The 20,608-nt window shown below is 39.7% G+C and overlaps 2 protein-coding genes across 17 annotated transcripts in view; one reads left to right on the forward strand and one right to left on the reverse strand.

The window, feature by feature from the left end:
• asah1b (N-acylsphingosine amidohydrolase 1b) overlaps positions 1 to 18,256 on the forward strand; it is a 32,342-nt gene extending 14,086 nt beyond the window's left edge. The window contains exons 3-14 of the mRNA XM_089132415.1: positions 13,406 to 13,496; positions 13,810 to 13,896; positions 14,051 to 14,129; positions 14,220 to 14,294; positions 14,684 to 14,729; positions 14,909 to 15,053; positions 15,278 to 15,332; positions 15,473 to 15,554; positions 17,119 to 17,250; positions 17,343 to 17,466; positions 17,561 to 17,617; positions 17,715 to 18,256. Coding sequence (XP_088988541.1) covers positions 13,406 to 13,496; positions 13,810 to 13,896; positions 14,051 to 14,129; positions 14,220 to 14,294; positions 14,684 to 14,729; positions 14,909 to 15,053; positions 15,278 to 15,332; positions 15,473 to 15,554; positions 17,119 to 17,250; positions 17,343 to 17,466; positions 17,561 to 17,617; positions 17,715 to 17,804 — 1,063 coding nt within the window. The 3' untranslated portion in view covers positions 17,805 to 18,256. The remainder of the gene's footprint in view (positions 1 to 13,405; positions 13,497 to 13,809; positions 13,897 to 14,050; positions 14,130 to 14,219; positions 14,295 to 14,683; positions 14,730 to 14,908; positions 15,054 to 15,277; positions 15,333 to 15,472; positions 15,555 to 17,118; positions 17,251 to 17,342; positions 17,467 to 17,560; positions 17,618 to 17,714) is intronic.
• Positions 18,257 to 18,329: 73 nt separating this feature from the next.
• pcm1 (pericentriolar material 1) overlaps positions 18,330 to 20,608 on the reverse strand; it is a 37,735-nt gene continuing 35,456 nt past the window's right edge. For 15 of the 16 annotated variants that reach the window (XM_089132413.1, XM_089132414.1, XM_039674999.2 and 12 more), the window contains 6 exons: positions 20,325 to 20,476; positions 20,179 to 20,248; positions 19,869 to 20,065; positions 19,676 to 19,768; positions 19,293 to 19,416; positions 18,330 to 19,096 (listed from right to left, as the gene is read on the reverse strand). In XM_089132413.1, the coding sequence (XP_088988539.1) occupies positions 19,071 to 19,096; positions 19,293 to 19,416; positions 19,676 to 19,768; positions 19,869 to 20,065; positions 20,179 to 20,248; positions 20,325 to 20,476 (662 nt within the window). In that variant the 3' untranslated portion in view covers positions 18,330 to 19,070. The remainder of the gene's footprint in view (positions 19,097 to 19,292; positions 19,417 to 19,675; positions 19,769 to 19,868; positions 20,066 to 20,178; positions 20,249 to 20,324; positions 20,477 to 20,608) is intronic. The other variant, XM_089132407.1, reaches the window with a different exon arrangement.

Here is a 20,608-nt window from a genome sequence, read left to right on the forward strand (position 1 = left end):
GCGAGACTTTGACCTGAGCGCAAAAATGGAGGCTCTAGACCCTTCCAGAGCTGAGATATCGAAACTCAAAATTTCGACCCGAAAAAAAACGACAGTGTTACCCCTTACGTTTTTTTCAGTTTTCGGGCGAAAAATCAAGTTTCTTTAATCTTCTCAAAACTCTGGATTATGATAGAGGGCCGCAAGACTTTGACCTGAGCGCAAAAATGGAGGCTCTAGACCCTTCCAGAGCTGAGATATCGAAACTCAAAATTATGACCCGAAAAAAAAAACGACAGTGTTACCCCTTACGTTTTTTCAGTTTTCGGGCGAAAAATCAAGTTTCTCCAATCTTCTCAAAACTCTGGATTATGATAGAGGGCCGCGAGACTTTGACCTGAGCGCAAAAATGGAGGCTCTAGACCCTTCCAGAGCTGAGATATCGAAACTCAAAATTTCGACCCGAAAAAAAAAACGACAGTGTTACCCCTTACGTTTTTTTCAGTTTTCGGGCGAAAAATCAAGTTTCTCCAATCTTCTCAAAACTCTGGATTATGATAGAGGGCCGCAAGACTTTGACCTGAGCGCAAAAATGGAGGCTCTAGACCCTTCCAGAGCTGAGATATCGAAACTCAAAATTATGACCCGAAAAAAAAACGACAGTGTTACCCCTTACGTTTTTTTCTGTTTTCGGGTGAAAAATCAAGTTTCTCCAATCTTCTCAAAACTCTGGATTATGATAGAGGGCCGCGAGACTTTAACCTGAGTGCAAAAATGGAGGCTCTAGACCCTTCCAGAGCTGAGATATCGAAACTCAAAATTTCGACTCGAAAAAAAAACACGACAGTGTTACCCCTTATGTTTTTTTCAGTTTTCGGGCGAAAAATCAAGTTTCTCCAATCTTCTCACAACTCTGGATTATGATAGAGGGCCGCGAGACTTTGACCTGAGCGCAAAAATGGAGGCTCTAGACCCTTCCAGAGCTGAGATATCGAAACTCAAAATTTCGACCCGAAAAAAAAACGACAGTGTTACCCCTTACGTTTTTTTCAGTTTTTGGGCGAAAAATCAAGTTTCTCCAATCTTCTCAAAACTCTGGATTATGATAGAGGGCCGCGAGACTTTGACCTGAGCGCAAAAATGGAGGCTCTAGACCCTTCCAGAGCTGAGATATCGAAACTCAAAATTTCGACCCGAAAAAAAAACGACAGTGTTACCCCTTACGTTTTTTCAGTTTTCGGGCGAAAAATCAAGTTTCTCCAATCTTCTCAAAACTCTGGATTATGATAGAGGGCCGCAAGACTTTGACCTGAGCGCAAAAATGGAGGCTCTAGACCCTTCCAGAGCTGAGATATCGAAACTCAAAATTATGACCCGAAAAAAAAACGACAGTGTTACCCCTTACGTTTTTTTCCGTTTTCGGGTGAAAAATCAAGTTTCTCCAATCTTCTCAAAACTCTGGATTATGATAGAGGGCCGCGAGACTTTAACCTGAGTGCAAAAATGGAGGCTCTAGACCCTTCCAGAGCTGAGATATCGAAACTCAAAATTTCGACTCGAAAAAAAAACGACAGTGTTACCCCTTACGTTTTTTTCAGTTTTCGGGCGAAAAATCAAGTTTCTCCAATCTTCTCACAACTCTGGATTATGATAGAGGGCCGCGAGACTTTGACCTGAGCGCAAAAATGGAGGCTCTAGACCCTTCCAGAGCTGAGATATCGAAACTCAAAATTTCGACCCGAAAAAAAAAACGACAGTGTTACCCCTTACGTTTTTTTCAGTTTTTGGGTGAAAAATCAAGTTTCTCCAATCTTCTCAAAACTCTGGATTATGATAGAGGGCCGCGAGACTTTGACCTGAGCGCAAAAATGGAGGCTCTAGACCCTTCCAGAGCTGAGATATCGAAACTCAAAATTTCGACCCGAAAAAAAAAACGACAGTGTTACCCCTTACGTTTTTTTTCCGTTTTCGGGCGAAAAATCAAGTTTCTCCAATCTTCTCAAAACTCTGGATTATGATAGAAGGCCGCGAGACTTTGACCTGAGCGCAAAAATGGAGGCTCTAGACCCTTCCAGAGCTGAGATATCGAAACTCAAAATTTCGACCAGAAAAAAAAACGACAGTGTTACCCCTTACGTTTTTTTCAGTTTTCGGGCGAAAAATCTAGTTTCTCCAATCTTCTCAAAACTCTGGATTATGATAGAGGGCCGCGAGACTTTGACCTGAGCGCAAAAATGGAGGCTCTAGACCCTTCCAGAGCTGAGATATCGAAACTCAAAATTTCGACCCGAAAAAAAAACGACAGTGTTACCCCTTACGTTTTTTTCAGTTTTCGGGCGAAAAATCAAGTTTCTCCAATCTTCTCAAAACTCTGGATTATGATAGAGGGCCGCAAGACTTTGACCTGAGCGCAAAAATGGAGGCTCTAGACCCTTCCAGAGCTGAGATATCGAAACTCAAAATTATGACCCGAAAAAAAAACGACAGTGTTACCCCTTACTTTTTTTTCCGTTTTCGGGTGAAAAATCAAGTTTCTCCAATCTTCTCAAAACTCTGGATTATGATAGAGGGCCGCGAGACTTTAACCTGAGTGCAAAAATGGAGGCTCTAGACCCTTCCAGAGCTGAGATATCGAAACTCAAAATTTCGACTCGAAAAAAAAAACGACTGTGTTACCCCTTACGTTTTTTTCAGTTTTCGGGCGAAAAATCAAGTTTCTCCAATCTTCTCACAACTCTGGATTATGATAGAGGGCCGCGAGACTTTGACCTGAGCGCAAAAATGGAGGCTCTAGACCCTTCCAGAGCTGAGATATCGAAACTCAAAATTTCGACCCGAAAAAAAAAACGACAGTGTTACCCCTTACGTTTTTTTCAGTTTTCGGGCGAAAAATCAAGTTTCTCCAATCTTCTCAAAACTCTGGATTATGATAGAGGGCCACGAGACTTTGACCTGAGCGCAAAAATGGAGGCTCTAGACCCTTCCAGAGCTGAGATATCGAAACTCAAAATTTCGACCCGAAAAAAAAACGACAGTGTTACCCCTTACGGTTTTTTCAGTTTTTGGGCGAAAAATCAAGTTTCTCCAATCTTCTCAAAACTCTAGATTATGATAGAGGGCCGCAAGACTTTGACCTGAGCGCAAAAATGGAGGCTCTAGACCCTTCCAGAGCTGAGATATCGAAACTCAAAATTTCGACCCGGAAAAAAAACGACAGTGTTACCCCTTACGTTTTTTTTCCGTTTTCGGGCGAAAAATCAAGTTTCTCCAATCTTCTCAAAACTCTGGATTATGATAGAAGGCCGCGAGACTTTGACCTGAGCGCAAAAATGGAGGCTCTAGACCCTTCCAGAGCTGAGATATCGAAACTCAAAATTTCGACCAGAAAAAAAAAACGACAGTGTTACCCCTTACGTTTTTTTCAGTTTTCGGGCGAAAAATCTAGTTTCTCCAATCTTCTCAAAACTCTGGATTATGATAGAGGGCCGCGAGACTTTGACCTGAGCGCAAAAATGGAGGCTCTAGACCCTTCCAGAGCTGAGATATCGAAACTAAAAATTTCGACCAGAAAAAAAAACGACAGTGTTACCCCTTACGTTTTTTTCCGTTTTCGGGCGAAAAATCAAGTTTCTCCAATCTTCTCAAAACTCTGGATTATGATAGAGGGCCGCGAGACTTTGACCTGAGCGCAAAAATGGAGGCTCTAGACCCTTCCAGAGCTGAGATATCGAAACTCAAAATTTCGACCCGAAAAAAAAAACGACAGTGTTACCCCTTACGTTTTTTTCCGTTTTCGGGCGAAAAATCAAGTTTCTCCAATCTTCTCAAAACTCTGGATTATGATAGAGGGCCACGAGACTTTGACCTGAGCGCAAAAATGGAGGCTCTAGACCCTTCCAGAGCTGAGATATCGAAACTCAAAATTTCGACCCGAAAAAAAAAAAACGACAGTGGTACCCCTTACGTTTTTTTCCGTTTTCGGGCGAAAAATCAAGTTTCTCCAATCTTCTCAAAACTCTGGATTATGATAGAGGGCCGCTAGACTTTGACCAGAGTGCAAAAATGGAGGCTCTAGACCCTTCCAGAGCTGAGATATCGAAACTCAAAATTTCGACCCGGAAAAAAAAAACGACAGTGTTACCCCTTACGTTTTTTTCCGTTTTCGGGCGAAAAATCAAGTTTCTCCAATCTTCTCAAAACTCTGGATTATGATAGAGGGCCGCGAGACTTTGACCTGAGCGCAAAAATGGAGGCTCTAGACCCTTCCAGAGCTGAGATATCGAAACTCAAAATTTCGACCCGAAAAAAAAAAACGACAGTGTTACCCCTTACGTTTTTTTCCGTTTTCGGGCGAAAAATCAAGTTTCTCCAATCTTCTCAAAACTCTGGATTATGATAGAGGGCCGCGAGACTTTGACCTGAGCGCAAAAATAGAGGCTCTAGACCCTTCCAGAGCTGAGATATCGAAACTCAAAATTTCGACCCGAAAAAAACAACGACAGTGTTACCCCTTACGTTTTTTTTTTTCGTTTTTGGGCGAAAAATCAAGTTTCTCCAATCTTCTCAAAACTCTGGATTATGATAGAGGGCCGCGAGACTTTGACCTGAGCGCAAAAATGGAGGCTCTAGACCCTTCCAGAGCTGAGATATCGAAACTCAAAATTTCGACCCGAAAAAAAAACGACAGTGTTACCCCTTACGTTTTTTTCAGTTTTCGGGCGAAAAATCAAGTTTCTCCAATCTTCTCAAAACTCTGGATTATGATAGAGGGCCACGAGACTTTGACCTGAGCGCAAAAATGGAGGCTCTAGACCCTTCCAGAGCTGAGATATCGAAACTCAAAATTTCGACCCGAAAAAAAAAACGACAGTGTTACCCCTTACGTTTTTTTCAGTTTTTGGGCGAAAAATCAAGTTTCTCCAATCTTCTCAAAACTCTAGATTATGATAGAGGGCCGCAAGACTTTGACCTGAGCGCAAAAATGGAGGCTCTAGACCCTTCCAGAGCTGAGATATCGAAACTCAAAATTTCGACCCGGAAAAAAAACGACAGTGTTACCCCTTACGTTTTTTTTCCGTTTTCGGGCGAAAAATCAAGTTTCTCCAATCTTCTCAAAACTCTGGATTATGATAGAAGGCCGCGAGACTTTGACCTGAGCGCAAAAATGGAGGCTCTAGACCCTTCCAGAGCTGAGATATCGAAACTCAAAATTTCGACCAGAAAAAAAAAACGACAGTGTTACCCCTTACGTTTTTTTTCAGTTTTCGGGCGAAAAATCTAGTTTCTCCAATCTTCTCAAAACTCTGGATTATGATAGAGGGCCGCGAGACTTTGACCTGAGCGCAAAAATGGAGGCTCTAGACCCTTCCAGAGCTGAGATATCGAAACTCAAAATTTCGACCCAAAAAAAAACCGACAGTGTTACCCCTTACGTTTTTTTCCGTTTTCGGGCGAAAAATCAAGTTTCTCCAATCTTCTCAAAACTCTGGATTATGATAGAGGGCCGCGAGACTTTGACCTGAGCGCAAAAATGGAGGCTCTAGACCCTTCCAGAGCTGAGATATCGAAACTCAAAATTTCGACCCGAAAAAAAACGACAGTGTTACCCCTTACGTTTTTTTCCGTTTTCGGGCGAAAAATCAAGTTTCTCCAATCTTCTCAAAACTCTGGATTATGATAGAAGGCCGCGAGACTTTGACCTGAGCGCAAAAATGGAGGCTCTAGACCCTTCCAGAGCTGAGATATCGAAACTCAAAATTTCGACCCGAAAAAAAAACGACAGTGTTACCCCTTACGTTTTTTTCCGTTTTCGGGCGAAAAATCAAGTTTCTCCAATCTTCTCAAAACTCTGGATTATGATAGAGGGCCGCTAGACTTTGACCAGAGTGCAAAAATGGAGGCTCTAGACCCTTCCAGAGCTGAGATATCGAAACTCAAAATTTCGACCCGAAAAAAAAAACCAACAGTGTTACCCCTTACGTTTTTTTCCGTTTTCGGGCGAAAAATCAAGTTTCTCCAATCTTCTCAAAACTCTGGATTATGATAGAGGGCCGCGAGACTTTGACCTGAGCGCAAAAATGGAGGCTCTAGACTCTTCCAGAGCTGAGATATCGAAACTCAAAATTTCGACCCGAAAAAAAAAACGACAGTGTTACCCCTTACGTTTTTTTCAGTTTTTGGGCGAAAAATCAAGTTTCTCCAATCTTCTCAAAACTCTAGATTATGATAGAGGGCCGCAAGACTTTGACCTGAGCGCAAAAATGGAGGCTCTAGACCCTTCCAGAGCTGAGATATCGAAACTCAAAATTTCGACCCGGAAAAAAAACGACAGTGTTACCCCTTACGTTTTTTTTCCGTTTTCGGGCGAAAAATCAAGTTTCTCCAATCTTCTCAAAACTCTGGATTATGATAGAGGGCCGCGAGACTTTGACCTGAGCGCAAAAATGGAGGCTCTAGACCCTTCCAGAGCTGAGATATCGAAACTCAAAATTTCGACCCAAAAAAAAACCGACAGTGTTACCCCTTACGTTTTTTTCCGTTTTCGGGCGAAAAATCAAGTTTCTCCAATCTTCTCAAAACTCTGGATTATGATAGAGGGCCGCGAGACTTTGACCTGAGCGCAAAAATGGAGGCTCTAGACCCTTCCAGAGCTGAGATATCGAAACTCAAAATTTCGACCCGAAAAAAAAACGACAGTGTTACCCCTTACGTTTTTTTCCCTTTTCGGGCGAAAAATCAAGTTTCTCCAATCTTCTCAAAACTCTGGATTATGATAGAAGGCCGCGAGACTTTGACCTGAGCGCAAAAATGGAGGCTCTAGACCCTTCCAGAGCTGAGATATCGAAACTCAAAATTTCGACCCGAAAAAAAAACGACAGTGTTACCCCTTACGTTTTTTTCCGTTTTCGGGCGAAAAATCAAGTTTCTCCAATCTTCTCAAAACTCTGGATTATGATAGAGGGCCGCTAGACTTTGACCAGAGTGCAAAAATGGAGGCTCTAGACCCTTCCAGAGCTGAGATATCGAAACTCAAAATTTCGACCCGAAAAAAAAAACCAACAGTGTTACCCCTTACGTTTTTTTCCGTTTTCGGGCGAAAAATCAAGTTTCTCCAATCTTCTCAAAACTCTGGATTATGATAGAGGGCCGCGAGACTTTGACCTGAGCGCAAAAATGGAGGCTCTAGACTCTTCCAGAGCTGAGATATCGAAACTCAAAATTTCGACCCGAAAAAAAAAACGACAGTGTTACCCCTTACGTTTTTTTCAGTTTTTGGGCGAAAAATCAAGTTTCTCCAATCTTCTCAAAACTCTAGATTATGATAGAGGGCCGCAAGACTTTGACCTGAGCGCAAAAATGGAGGCTCTAGACCCTTCCAGAGCTGAGATATCGAAACTCAAAATTTCGACCCGGAAAAAAAACGACAGTGTTACCCCTTACGTTTTTTTTCCGTTTTCGGGCGAAAAATCAAGTTTCTCCAATCTTCTCAAAACTCTGGATTATGATAGAAGGCCGCGAGACTTTGACCTGAGCGCAAAAATGGAGGCTCTAGACCCTTCCAGAGCTGAGATATCGAAACTCAAAATTTCGACCAGAAAAAAAAAACGACAGTGTTACCCCTTACGTTTTTTTTCAGTTTTCGGGCGAAAAATCTAGTTTCTCCAATCTTCTCAAAACTCTGGATTATGATAGAGGGCCGCGAGACTTTGACCTGAGCGCAAAAATGGAGGCTCTAGACCCTTCCAGAGCTGAGATATCGAAACTCAAAATTTCGACCCAAAAAAAAAACGACAGTGTTACCCCTTACGTTTTTTTCCGTTTTCGGGCGAAAAATCAAGTTTCTCCAATCTTCTCAAAACTCTGGATTATGATAGAGGGCCGCGAGACTTTGACCTGAGCGCAAAAATGGAGGCTCTAGACCCTTCCAGAGCTGAGATATCGAAACTCAAAATTTCGACCCGAAAAAAAAACGACAGTGTTACCCCTTACGTTTTTTTCCGTTTTCGGGCGAAAAATCAAGTTTCTCCAATCTTCTCAAAACTCTGGATTATGATAGAAGGTCGCGAGACTTTGACCTGAGCGCAAAAATGGAGGCTCTAGACCCTTCCAGAGCTGAGATATCGAAACTCAAAATTTCGACCCGAAAAAAAAACGACAGTGTTACCCCTTACGTTTTTTTCCGTTTTCGGGCGAAAAATCAAGTTTCTCCAATCTTCTCAAAACTCTGGATTATGATAGAGGGCCGCTAGACTTTGACCAGAGTGCAAAAATGGAGGCTCTAGACCCTTCCAGAGCTGAGATATCGAAACTCAAAATTTCGACCCGAAAAAAAAAACCGACAGTGTTACCCCTTACGTTTTTTTCAGTTTTCGGGCGAAAAATCAAGTTTCTCCAATCTTCTCACAACTCTGGATTATGATAGAGGGCCGCAAGACTTTGACCTGAGCGCAAAAATGGAGGCTCTAGACCCTTCCAGAGCTGAGATATCGAAACTCAAAATTTCGACCCGAAAAAAAAAACGACAGTGTTACCCCTTACGTTTTTTTTCCGTTTTCGGGCGAAAAATCAAGTTTCTCCAATCTTCTCAAAACTCTGGATTATGATAGAAGGCCGCGAGACTTTGACCTGAGCGCAAAAATGGAGGCTCTAGACCCTTCCAGAGCTGAGATATCGAAACTCAAAATTTCGACCAGAAAAAAAAACGACAGTGTTACCCCTTACGTTTTTTTCAGTTTTCGGGCGAAAAATCTAGTTTCTCCAATCTTCTCAAAACTCTGGATTATGATAGAGGGCCGCGAGACTTTGACCTGAGCGCAAAAATGGAGGCTCTAGACCCTTCCAGAGCTGAGATATCGAAACTCAAAATTTCGACCCGAAAAAAAAACGACAGTGTTACCCCTTACGTTTTTTTCAGTTTTCGGGCGAAAAATCAAGTTTCTCCAATCTTCTCAAAACTCTGGATTATGATAGAGGGCCGCAAGACTTTGACCTGAGCGCAAAAATGGAGGCTCTAGACCCTTCCAGAGCTGAGATATCGAAACTCAAAATTATGACCCGAAAAAAAAACGACAGTGTTACCCCTTACTTTTTTTTCCGTTTTCGGGTGAAAAATCAAGTTTCTCCAATCTTCTCAAAACTCTGGATTATGATAGAGGGCCGCGAGACTTTAACCTGAGTGCAAAAATGGAGGCTCTAGACCCTTCCAGAGCTGAGATATCGAAACTCAAAATTTCGACTCGAAAAAAAAAACGACTGTGTTACCCCTTACGTTTTTTTCAGTTTTCGGGCGAAAAATCAAGTTTCTCCAATCTTCTCACAACTCTGGATTATGATAGAGGGCCGCGAGACTTTGACCTGAGCGCAAAAATGGAGGCTCTAGACCCTTCCAGAGCTGAGATATCGAAACTCAAAATTTCGACCCGAAAAAAAAACCGACAGTGTTACCCCTTACGTTTTTTTCAGTTTTCGGGCGAAAAATCAAGTTTCTCCAATCTTCTCAAAACTCTGGATTATGATAGAGGGCCACGAGACTTTGACCTGAGCGCAAAAATGGAGGCTCTAGACCCTTCCAGAGCTGAGATATCGAAACTCAAAATTTCGACCCGAAAAAAAAACGACAGTGTTACCCCTTACGGTTTTTTCAGTTTTTGGGCGAAAAATCAAGTTTCTCCAATCTTCTCAAAACTCTAGATTATGATAGAGGGCCGCAAGACTTTGACCTGAGCGCAAAAATGGAGGCTCTAGACCCTTCCAGAGCTGAGATATCGAAACTCAAAATTTCGACCCGGAAAAAAAACGACAGTGTTACCCCTTACGTTTTTTTTCCGTTTTCGGGCGAAAAATCAAGTTTCTCCAATCTTCTCAAAACTCTGGATTATGATAGAAGGCCGCGAGACTTTGACCTGAGCGCAAAAATGGAGGCTCTAGACCCTTCCAGAGCTGAGATATCGAAACTCAAAATTTCGACCAGAAAAAAAAAACGACAGTGTTACCCCTTACGTTTTTTTCAGTTTTCGGGCGAAAAATCTAGTTTCTCCAATCTTCTCAAAACTCTGGATTATGATAGAGGGCCGCGAGACTTTGACCTGAGCGCAAAAATGGAGGCTCTAGACCCTTCCAGAGCTGAGATATCGAAACTAAAAATTTCGACCCAAAAAAAAAACGACAGTGTTACCCCTTACGTTTTTTTCCGTTTTCGGGCGAAAAATCAAGTTTCTCCAATCTTCTCAAAACTCTGGATTATGATAGAGGGCCGCGAGACTTTGACCTGAGCGCAAAAATGGAGGCTCTAGACCCTTCCAGAGCTGAGATATCGAAACTCAAAATTTCGACCCGAAAAAAAAAACGACAGTGTTACTTACCCCTTACGTTTTTTTCCGTTTTCGGGCGAAAAATCAAGTTTCTCCAATCTTCTCAAAACTCTGGATTATGATAGAGGGCCACGAGACTTTGACCTGAGCGCAAAAATGGAGGCTCTAGACCCTTCCAGAGCTGAGATATCGAAACTCAAAATTTCGACCCGAAAAAAAAAAAACGACAGTGTTACCCCTTACGTTTTTTTCCGTTTTCGGGCGAAAAATCAAGTTTCTCCAATCTTCTCAAAACTCTGGATTATGATAGAGGGCCGCTAGACTTTGACCAGAGTGCAAAAATGGAGGCTCTAGACCCTTCCAGAGCTGAGATATCGAAACTCAAAATTTCGACCCGAAAAAAAAAAACGACAGTGTTACCCCTTACGTTTTTTTCCGTTTTCGGGCGAAAAATCAAGTTTCTCCAATCTTCTCAAAACTCTGGATTATGATAGAGGGCCGCGAGACTTTGACCTGAGCGCAAAAATGGAGGCTCTAGACCCTTCCAGAGCTGAGATATCGAAACTCAAAATTTCGACCCGAAAAAAAAAAACGACAGTGTTACCCCTTACGTTTTTTTCCGTTTTCGGGCGAAAAATCAAGTTTCTCCAATCTTCTCAAAACTCTGGATTATGATAGAGGGCCGCGAGACTTTGACCTGAGCGCAAAAATAGAGGCTCTAGACCCTTCCAGAGCTGAGATATCGAAACTCAAAATTTCGACCCGAAAAAAACAACGACAGTGTTACCCCTTACGTTTTTTTTTTCGTTTTTGGGCGAAAAATCAAGTTTCTCCAATCTTCTCAAAACTCTGGATTATGATAGAGGGCCGCGAGACTTTGACCTGAGCGCAAAAATGGAGGCTCTAGACCCTTCCAGAGCTGAGATATCGAAACTCAAAATTTCGACCCGAAAAAAAAACGACAGTGTTACCCCTTACGTTTTTTTCAGTTTTCGGGCGAAAAATCAAGTTTCTCCAATCTTCTCAAAACTCTGGATTATGATAGAGGGCCACGAGACTTTGACCTGAGCGCAAAAATGGAGGCTCTAGACCCTTCCAGAGCTGAGATATCGAAACTCAAAATTTCGACCCGAAAAAAAAAACGACAGTGTTACCCCTTACGTTTTTTTCAGTTTTTGGGCGAAAAATCAAGTTTCTCCAATCTTCTCAAAACTCTAGATTATGATAGAGGGCCGCAAGACTTTGACCTGAGCGCAAAAATGGAGGCTCTAGACCCTTCCAGAGCTGAGATATCGAAACTCAAAATTTCGACCCGGAAAAAAAACGACAGTGTTACCCCTTACGTTTTTTTTCCGTTTTCGGGCGAAAAATCAAGTTTCTCCAATCTTCTCAAAACTCTGGATTATGATAGAAGGCCGCGAGACTTTGACCTGAGCGCAAAAATGGAGTCTCTAGACCCTTCCAGAGCTGAGATATCGAAACTCAAAATTTCGACCCAAAAAAAAAACGACAGTGTTACCCCTTACGTTTTTTTCCGTTTTCGGGCGAAAAATCAAGTTTCTCCAATCTTCTCAAAACTCTGGATTATGATAGAGGGCCGCGAGACTTTGACCTGAGCGCAAAAATGGAGGCTCTAGACCCTTCCAGAGCTGAGATATCGAAACTCAAAATTTCGACCCGAAAAAAAAACGACAGTGTTACCCCTTACGTTTTTTTCCGTTTTCGGGCGAAAAATCAAGTTTCTCCAATCTTCTCAAAACTCTGGATTATGATAGAAGGCCGCGAGACTTTGACCTGAGCGCAAAAATGGAGGCTCTAGACCCTTCCAGAGCTGAGATATCGAAACTCAAAATTTCGACCCGAAAAAAAAAACGACAGTGTTACCCCTTACGTTTTTTTCCGTTTTCGGGCGAAAAATCAAGTTTCTCCAATCTTCTCAAAACTCTGGATTATGATAGAGGGCCGCGAGACTTTGACCTGAGCGCAAAAATGGAGGCTCTAGACCCTTCCAGAGCTGAGATATCGAAACTGAAAATTTCGACCCTAAAAAAACATCGACAGTGTTACCCCTTACGTTTTTTTTTCGTTTTTGGGCGAAAAATCAAGTTTCTCCAATCTTCTCAAAACTCTGGATTATGATAGAGGGCCGCAAGACTTTGACCTGAGCGCAAAAATGGAGGCTCTAGACCCTTCCAGAGCTGAGATATCGAAACTCAAAATTTCGACCCGAAAAAAAAAACGACAGTGTTACCCCTTACGTTTTTTTCAGTTTTCGGGCGAAAAATCAAGTTTCTCCAATCTTCTCAAAACTCTGGATTATGATAGAGGGCCGCGAGACTTTGACCTGAGCGCAAAAATGGAGGCTCTAGACCCTTCCAGAGCTGAGATATCGAAACTCAAAATTTCGACCCGAAAAAAAAACGACAGTGTTACCCCTTACGTTTTTTTCAGTTTTCGGGCGAAAAATCAAGTTTCTCCAATCTTCTCAAAACTCTGGATCATGATAGAGGGCCGCGAGACTTTGACCTGAGCGCAAAAATGGAGGCTCTAGACCCTTCCAGAGCTGAGATATCGAAACTCAAAATTTCGACCCGAAAAAAAAAATGACAGTGTTACCCCTTACGTTTTTTTCAGTTTTCGGGCGAAAAATCAAGTTTCTCCAATCTTCTCAAAACTCTGGATTATGCAGAGTTTCAAGAAGATTGGAGAAATACATATTTTTTTGCACAAAAAAAAAAACGAAAGGGGTAACACTGTCGTTTTTTTTTTTGGGTCGAAATTTTGAGTTTCTCTGATCTTCTTGAAACTCTGCATTCTGATAGAGGGCCATGAGACTTAGACCTGAGTGCAAAAATGGAGGCTCTGATATTGAGATACCACGTAGCATTTAAGCCATTATAAATATCTCAATATCTCAGCTCTGGAAGGGTCTAGAGCCTCCATTTTTGCACTCAGGTGAGCATAAGATATGTCTTTTAAAAACATTAAAAGTCTTACTGATCCCAAAATTTTTAATAGCAGTATGAGTATATATATATTGTATACATAATTGAAATTGTAAGTTGTGTGAGGGGAGAAGATAAGAAAATCTGTATTTGAATCTCTGTATCTTTTAGATTTAGAGGAGATGTGTCCTGGTATACCGTTGATCTGGACTTACCACCAAGCAAAAGATGGACAGATGTTATTACAGACAAAAAGAAGGATGTGAGTTTATACCATCACTGATTCAATGCTCTATAGTTCAAATACTTTACATGCACTCAATGACATTTCTATAAGCGTTTAAATTTACCTCATTTTTAGGCAAAATGTGAAATCAATGCACAATTATTGCAGTTATTTCAAATAATTGCGATCAGATTAAATAACCACAATCAGATGACTCATCAATAATTGAGTCAGGTTTAACCGTGAACCAAAAGTGAACTGAAACCCAAAAGCAAATTAAAAAGGAGTCATCTGACAAGGGCTGATGTGTTCAATGATGTCTTTAAGAGCTCATGTGCTTGTCTTTTAGATGGCGAGCATGATTCAGGCTATCAGAGATCTAGCAGATGCCTTTGTTCCCAGTGGGAAGCTCATCCAACTAGTAGACAAGGAATTGGTGAGTCGGCAGTCTAACGTATCACTTCGTATGATGTTAAATCATTATTTATTGAAGTATATGACACTCTTAAATCTCATATCTGGCTGTGGCACACTGATCTACAAACCTACAAACCTGTAATAACTAAATGGACTGATGTGTTTGTCCTCAGCCCTTGATGGTGAACACCTTGCCGTATCCTTTCGATGAGGAGATCAGAGGAATAGCATCAGTGTCTGGTGTTCCTTTGGGTATGAAATGCATCGAAACCATCATGTTTCACACTGTTAAATAAAACGTAAACCATCAACTCACTCCATCAACTGTTCTCTGTAACGCAGGTGAGGTGGTGCTCTTCAACATATTTTATGAGGTGTTCACTGTATGCACTTCTCTGGTTGCAGAGGATGCCAAGGGTGAGGATATCATCTGATATAACATTGTTCGAGAGATTATTTTTTATCATTTTTATCTGTTATAACAAATCAAATATGCATTATATGACATACACTACTATTCCAAAGGTTCAGATCAGAAAGATTTTTTTTTTTTTTGCTGTTGTTGTTGACAGAAATTAATACAAATGTATTATTAAAATAGATAAGAGTTCTTCTAAATTGTAATATTTCTCAATAATACTGTTTTACTGTATTTTTTGATCAAATAAATCCAGCCTTAGTGAGAATATGAGACTTCTTTCAAAAACATGATCTTACTGACCCCAAACCTTTGAACATAGTTCATAATATCACTAGAACAGTTAGAGTATTTGATATAAAGTTGATATATTTTGTTTTTACTCTAGGCAATCTTATCCATGCAAGGAACCTGGACTTTGGACTTTTCATGGGGTGAGTTTAGTGTCATTGTTTTGGTATTTGTTGTTAACCTACAGTAATTTTTGAGTGAATATATATATATATATATAAACAGTAGTCACCATTTGATGAAAGGTCAGATGTCGACTACTATATATTGAAGCCTAAAACATCAATATTTCAGACTGTTCTTTGGAATCCTCTGTTTACAGTTGGGATTTGAAGAACAGGTCATGGATCATCACAGAGAAGCTGAAGCCACTTATTGTCAACCTCGACTTCAGAAGGAACAATCAGACTGTCTTTAAATCCACCAATTTTGCAGGATACGTGGGCATGCTGACTGGTATTCATCAGGTAAGGACGGATGAGAGAATCAGAATGAGCGATCTGAGTTGATTAGAGTTCAATCCAGAATGCATTATAAATCATGGTGACAGGATCCAGAATGACCCTTTGTCTCTTTTTAGTTTCTCACTTCTGCAGTTTAACAGGAAAGAACCATTGTGAAAGAATGGATTGTTGGTCAATAATCACATTGCTTCTGTCCCTCAACTCTTTGTCTTTTGTTTTCTTTCTAGCGCTCTTTCACACTCACTATGAATGAACGATTCAGTCTGGATGGAGGGTACATTGGTAGGCATTTGCTCTTTTATTTGCATATGGTATGACTGTGAGAAATACGTTGAAGATTTCTGCAAAGATGATCTCTTATTTCATTTGGTCAGATCGTTGATATAGTTTTATTGTGATTAAGTGTGTGATATGAATTACAGGAATTCTGGAGTGGATCTTGGGGAAGAGAGAGGGCATGTGGATGAGTTTTCTGACTCGTTCTGTGTTGGAGAATGCAACTAGGTTGGCTAGAGATAGTTATTTTAAAATATGGTCACACTTTAGATTAGGGTCCAATTTTTACTAGTAACTATGAGTTTTTGCCTCAATAAAGACATAATTACTATTTATTAATAGTTAGTAAAGTAGTTGTTAAATTTAGCTATTGGGTAGGATTAAGGGATGAAGAAATGGTAAATCAGAAAAAGGCATTAGTATGTGCTAATAAACAGCCAATATCCTAGTAATATGCATGCTAATAAGCAACTAGTTAGAATTGGACCCTAAATTAAGTTTTTATTTTTTATTTTAAAGAAGTCACCTAGGCTGCATTTATTTGATGAAAAATACAGTAAAACTATAGTATTGTGAAATATTATCACCATTTAAAATAACTGTTCTCTATTAATATATATTGTATAGGTTAATATATATTTTAAAATTAAATGTATATGTGGGATTTAAAGCTGAATTTGCAGCATAATTAGCGCTGGAATGATTTTAATAGGCTGATTTGATGCTCAAAAAATATTTATTATACTTATCAGTACTTTTATTCATCAAGGAAGCACTAAATTAATGTTCTTTTCAACTTTTTATTCATCAAAGAATCATGAAAAAAAATTATCAAAATAATAAGCAGCAAAAACTTTAAGATTGATAATAAAAATAACTATTCATAATTGAGCACCAATAATAATAATTTATAATATTTGAGCTCCAAATCAGCATATTAGAATGATTTCTTAAGGATCATGTGACACTGAAGGCTGGAGTAATGACACTGAAAATTCAGCTTTGCCATTTGTTATGGTGGTGTAGGATAAACCCAAGTGCAGACGGCAAATGACTTTCGCAGGATTTATTAAAGGACAAAACAGAAAACAAAAACCCATGATGGGGAAAAACAAGACAGGGCAAGGCAAAGCACTTCCTGTTTCAGTTTTTTTAACACTACATAAAAGCTGGGATAAAAGACAACCAACAGAACATGTGAAACTGAATCAAAAAGTTAAACAACATCTTTAAGATGTTTTCTTTACATGTGAAAAAGAAAACAGTTCCAAACTGAAACAGGAAGTGTTTCTGGACCAGTATTGACCAGTATCTAGCAAAATGGTCTATAAAGGGGAACACTAATGACAAGGACAGGTGAAACTGACTAGACAATAATGACAAGATGAGGATAACAAGGGGGCGGGGTAACGTAACGAGACAAAACAAGCACATGGCCCAAACAGACCATGCGCTTGCACACAAAATATGATTCTGTCATGATCCTGCCTCACGACTAGAGAAAATCAAGGACAAGAAGGCAGAATCATGACACCATCACAAGAATAAATTACATTTTAAAATATAATTAAATAGAAAATATTTAAACAGTTTTTTTTAAATATTTCACAATATTACTGATTTTACTTGATTTTTCATCAAATAAATGCAGCTTTGGTGAGCATAAGATACTTAAATCGAAAACATTACAAATAATAATTAATCCAAACTGGTGCATATTTTTTGTCTTTACCTGAACTTTAATAAGAACTGGGTTTATGAAGAAGATGATTTGGATGTTGTCTTCTTTTAGCTATGAAAGTGCCAAGGCTCTGTTGTCTGACACTAAGCTGCTCGCTCCAGCTTACTTCATCCTGGGAGGGAACCAGACGGGTCAAGCCTGCATCATCACCAGATCCAGAACACACAACATCAATCCACTGGAGTGAGCATTGCTACTACACATAGTTAAAAGTAGACGACGTGTGAGTTTTTTCGTTAGAAACTAATAATAAACTGAAAAACTATGTATTTCAGGCTTGATGTGAAGAATGGCAGGTGGTATGTTTTGGAGACTAACTATGACCACTGGAAAGAGCCTCTGTTTTTGGATGACAGGAGAACTCCTGCTATGAAATGCATGAATCAGACCACACAGAATGTGAGTTGGCCTCACACATAAATAAAACTAAATCATGTTTGTCCTGGTTGCCTAATAATAGTGATTTTACATGCATGACCCTATTCGCTTTCAGGACATCTCCTTAAAGACAGTCTATGATGTCCTGTCCACCAAGCCAGTCTTAAATAAAGTAGGTTCATTATCCATTACTGGTAATGTTTTATGTATAAGTTTGTAGCGCATGTTATGGTTTGTTCTTTAACGCTTCCCTTTATGATGCTGTGCAGCTGACCACATACACTTCTCTAATGGAGGTGTCTAAGGGGACGTTGGAGTCTTATATCCGTGACTGTCCTAACCCCTGCATGCCGTGGTGATGGATGGCATCTGGGCAAGCTGCATCACTGGGACGTTCTTATGTATGTTTAAGGAAAACCATCCAATTCAAAATGTAGCATCATTAAAAATCAGCGCTTGCTAATTTAAGAAGATTTGCAACAATCATCAGGGCATCATCTTGGTTAATCAAGGAAGAGCAGCCTATTTACTACTTGTTTAAAGATGTGTGGGGGTGTGGGAAATTGCACTGAAAATTTATATTGCATATGGCAAATTGTATTTTTTTTTTTTAACATACATTTTAGCATACAGAAATGTGTACAGTGGAACGTGTTTCAACTGGATAATCAACACTACTGGTGCCTTGTAACTTTATTAAACCTCCTCAGTGCCAACCAATGTGTATAAGAGGAAAAATTATCAACTAAAAATGAGTGTACAAGCAGTATACACATGTACACAACTAACATCAATAAATCATGGAAATTCAGTATTTTTTGTGGGGAAAATGTTGCATTGAGATTTTATGCAAATGTAACCGAGAGAGCAATCACTGCAGGAAATGATAAAAATCAATGTTTTATTCATTTTAAATCTCAATCTAAACATTAGAGAATCACATTAGGTGAAATGGGGTGAGAACCCAAGCAATGGCCAACATGCCTTAAAAAAAGGTAAAAATGAAAGCAAGAGAAAACATTTAAAAGAGTGCAATAAGAGAGGACAGGACAATTTATCAGTGCTAATATGTGATTCAGCTCCATCCTGGGTGAAGTGAAATATATTTAAATAGAGAATTTTTCTAAATGTGCTTGAAGTTTTATCCTGAATTAGAGGAACGTCTATTGCCCTCTATATATTGCATTCACAAAAAATGCTGAACGTCTGGGAAGGAATCCCAGAAAAAAAAAATGCAAAAACAAAAGCCTAACCATGCCAAACAAAGATGCACAAAAATGTTTTGCATCCCTTAAACTAGCATTTGAATGAGCTTTTACTGAGAGTTCTGGCTTAAAGAGAAACAGAAAATGTACTTACAGGCTACAGAACAGCTTAAAGACAGAGACCCTTTCAAAACATCCTCTCCTACATTCTCCATAAAACAATCCGAATAAAACTTTTTATAAGTGTAGAGAGACTTCTTTAACATCTCTTGAACTGTTAGATCACACATGCTGACAGGCTAATCCACTAATACTTAGCTTAGCTGTTGTTTCCAAGAAATCTTAAGGTATTAAGTTCATTTTATAGTAATGTTGAATGAATTATGGTTTGTAGTGTAAAGATGAATCAAAGAACCATTCTCATGCACTCTGGGCTCCAATGGTTTCTGACAAGGAAAAAAAAAAAAAAAAGATGATTTAAAATACAGTGAGTAGAACATGTCTTCACCTATCACAGGGATATGCTCATATACAGCTCATAGTAATTGAGCTCTGAATTTTATGAGTTTTGAATTATTAAAGTCACTGCATGTAAAGTCTGAACAGATAGCTTAAATGTTTTAAAGGATATTTAACAGTTACCAGGCTCTTTGAGTGCTTGAGCATTTCCCACCATTCCTGTAAACTCTTCTGTATTTACATTCAGAATTTCAGCTGCTAAGTTGTTATTTTGCTGCTCTTCTGAGATCCTCTTACAAAGTTCTTCCTGTACAAGTTAAAAAACAAAGACAATTAGAAAATCATTCATCTATGTGAATACACACACACACATATATATATATATATATATATATATATATATGATTATTAAGAAAAAAAACTATTAATATTATATAAAGCAAATTAATATAATTGCCTATTAATTGATTAAAAAAAAGGAAAAAAGTGGATAAACTTCCCACATTTATTTGTAAACTTCACTATCCTGGCCATCCCTATTAGAGAGAGACCCCTCAAGCTCTTACCTCACACAGAACAGACATTTGAAAAGGGAGATCTTCCACCTTCACAAAATCTTCCTCATCTGATTTCTGGCTATTGTTTCCAGATCCAGCCTCCTGCATTACATACAAAGGAACTTAATCCCTTTTTTTCATAATTTGGTCATTCTTAAAAACGATTAAATGATGTTTGAGGTGAAAAGCTGCTCTGACATACATCGGTGTTGATCATGACTGGAGAGTCTGTGTCAGGGCTGGCTGTATCTGAGCTCTGAGGAGTTTCCTGTGCTGAAGCAGCAGTACGATCCTCCTCCTCCTCCTGCCTTTCATCTTCTGAACCAATTGTTGCCTCCTCTCTGCCCTCCTCTGGAGGCTGCAGATCTGTCACTTTGGACTCCGATTTTATGCTTTTAGCTGTTAGAAAATGTGAGACAAAGTGAAAAAAAAAATGTTTTTCAACTGTAATGAGTTGTTTGTAAATACCCCAATAAATGTTAATGGTATAATATTACAGAAGAAAGACATACATTGGCTGCTTTCGGGACTTTCTAGGTCTGATTTGGTTTCCAAGGGGGCATCATTTTGTAAGGCAGAGCACTGAAACAACACAACAGGACATTATTAATGTCTTCTGAGTCAGGTTATTTGCTCTTTCGTGTGCATGCCAGCACACCTGTCTCTGTTCACTAGTGTTGTCCATGCAGGCTTGTAGTGATGTTTGCACCTCAACAGGTCCAGCCTCAAACTCCTCTATCTCCTCCACTTCATTTTCATCTTCTCCACTGCCATAGTTGCATAGAGCCTGTGTCTCTGCTTTAGACAGGCCTAAAGAAAAGACCATACACACACAACACGGTCAAACATATTCTTATCAAAATCAAATACATTACAGAACAGTCTCAAACTGTAGGCGATAAGATTGACAACCTCCTGCAAACACTAAAGGGTATTGTTGAA

This window comes from Pimephales promelas, chromosome 6 (genome assembly GCF_988280905.1).
Source record: "Pimephales promelas chromosome 6, fPimPro1.hap1.1, whole genome shotgun sequence".
NCBI lineage: Eukaryota > Metazoa > Chordata > Actinopteri > Cypriniformes > Leuciscidae > Pimephales > Pimephales promelas.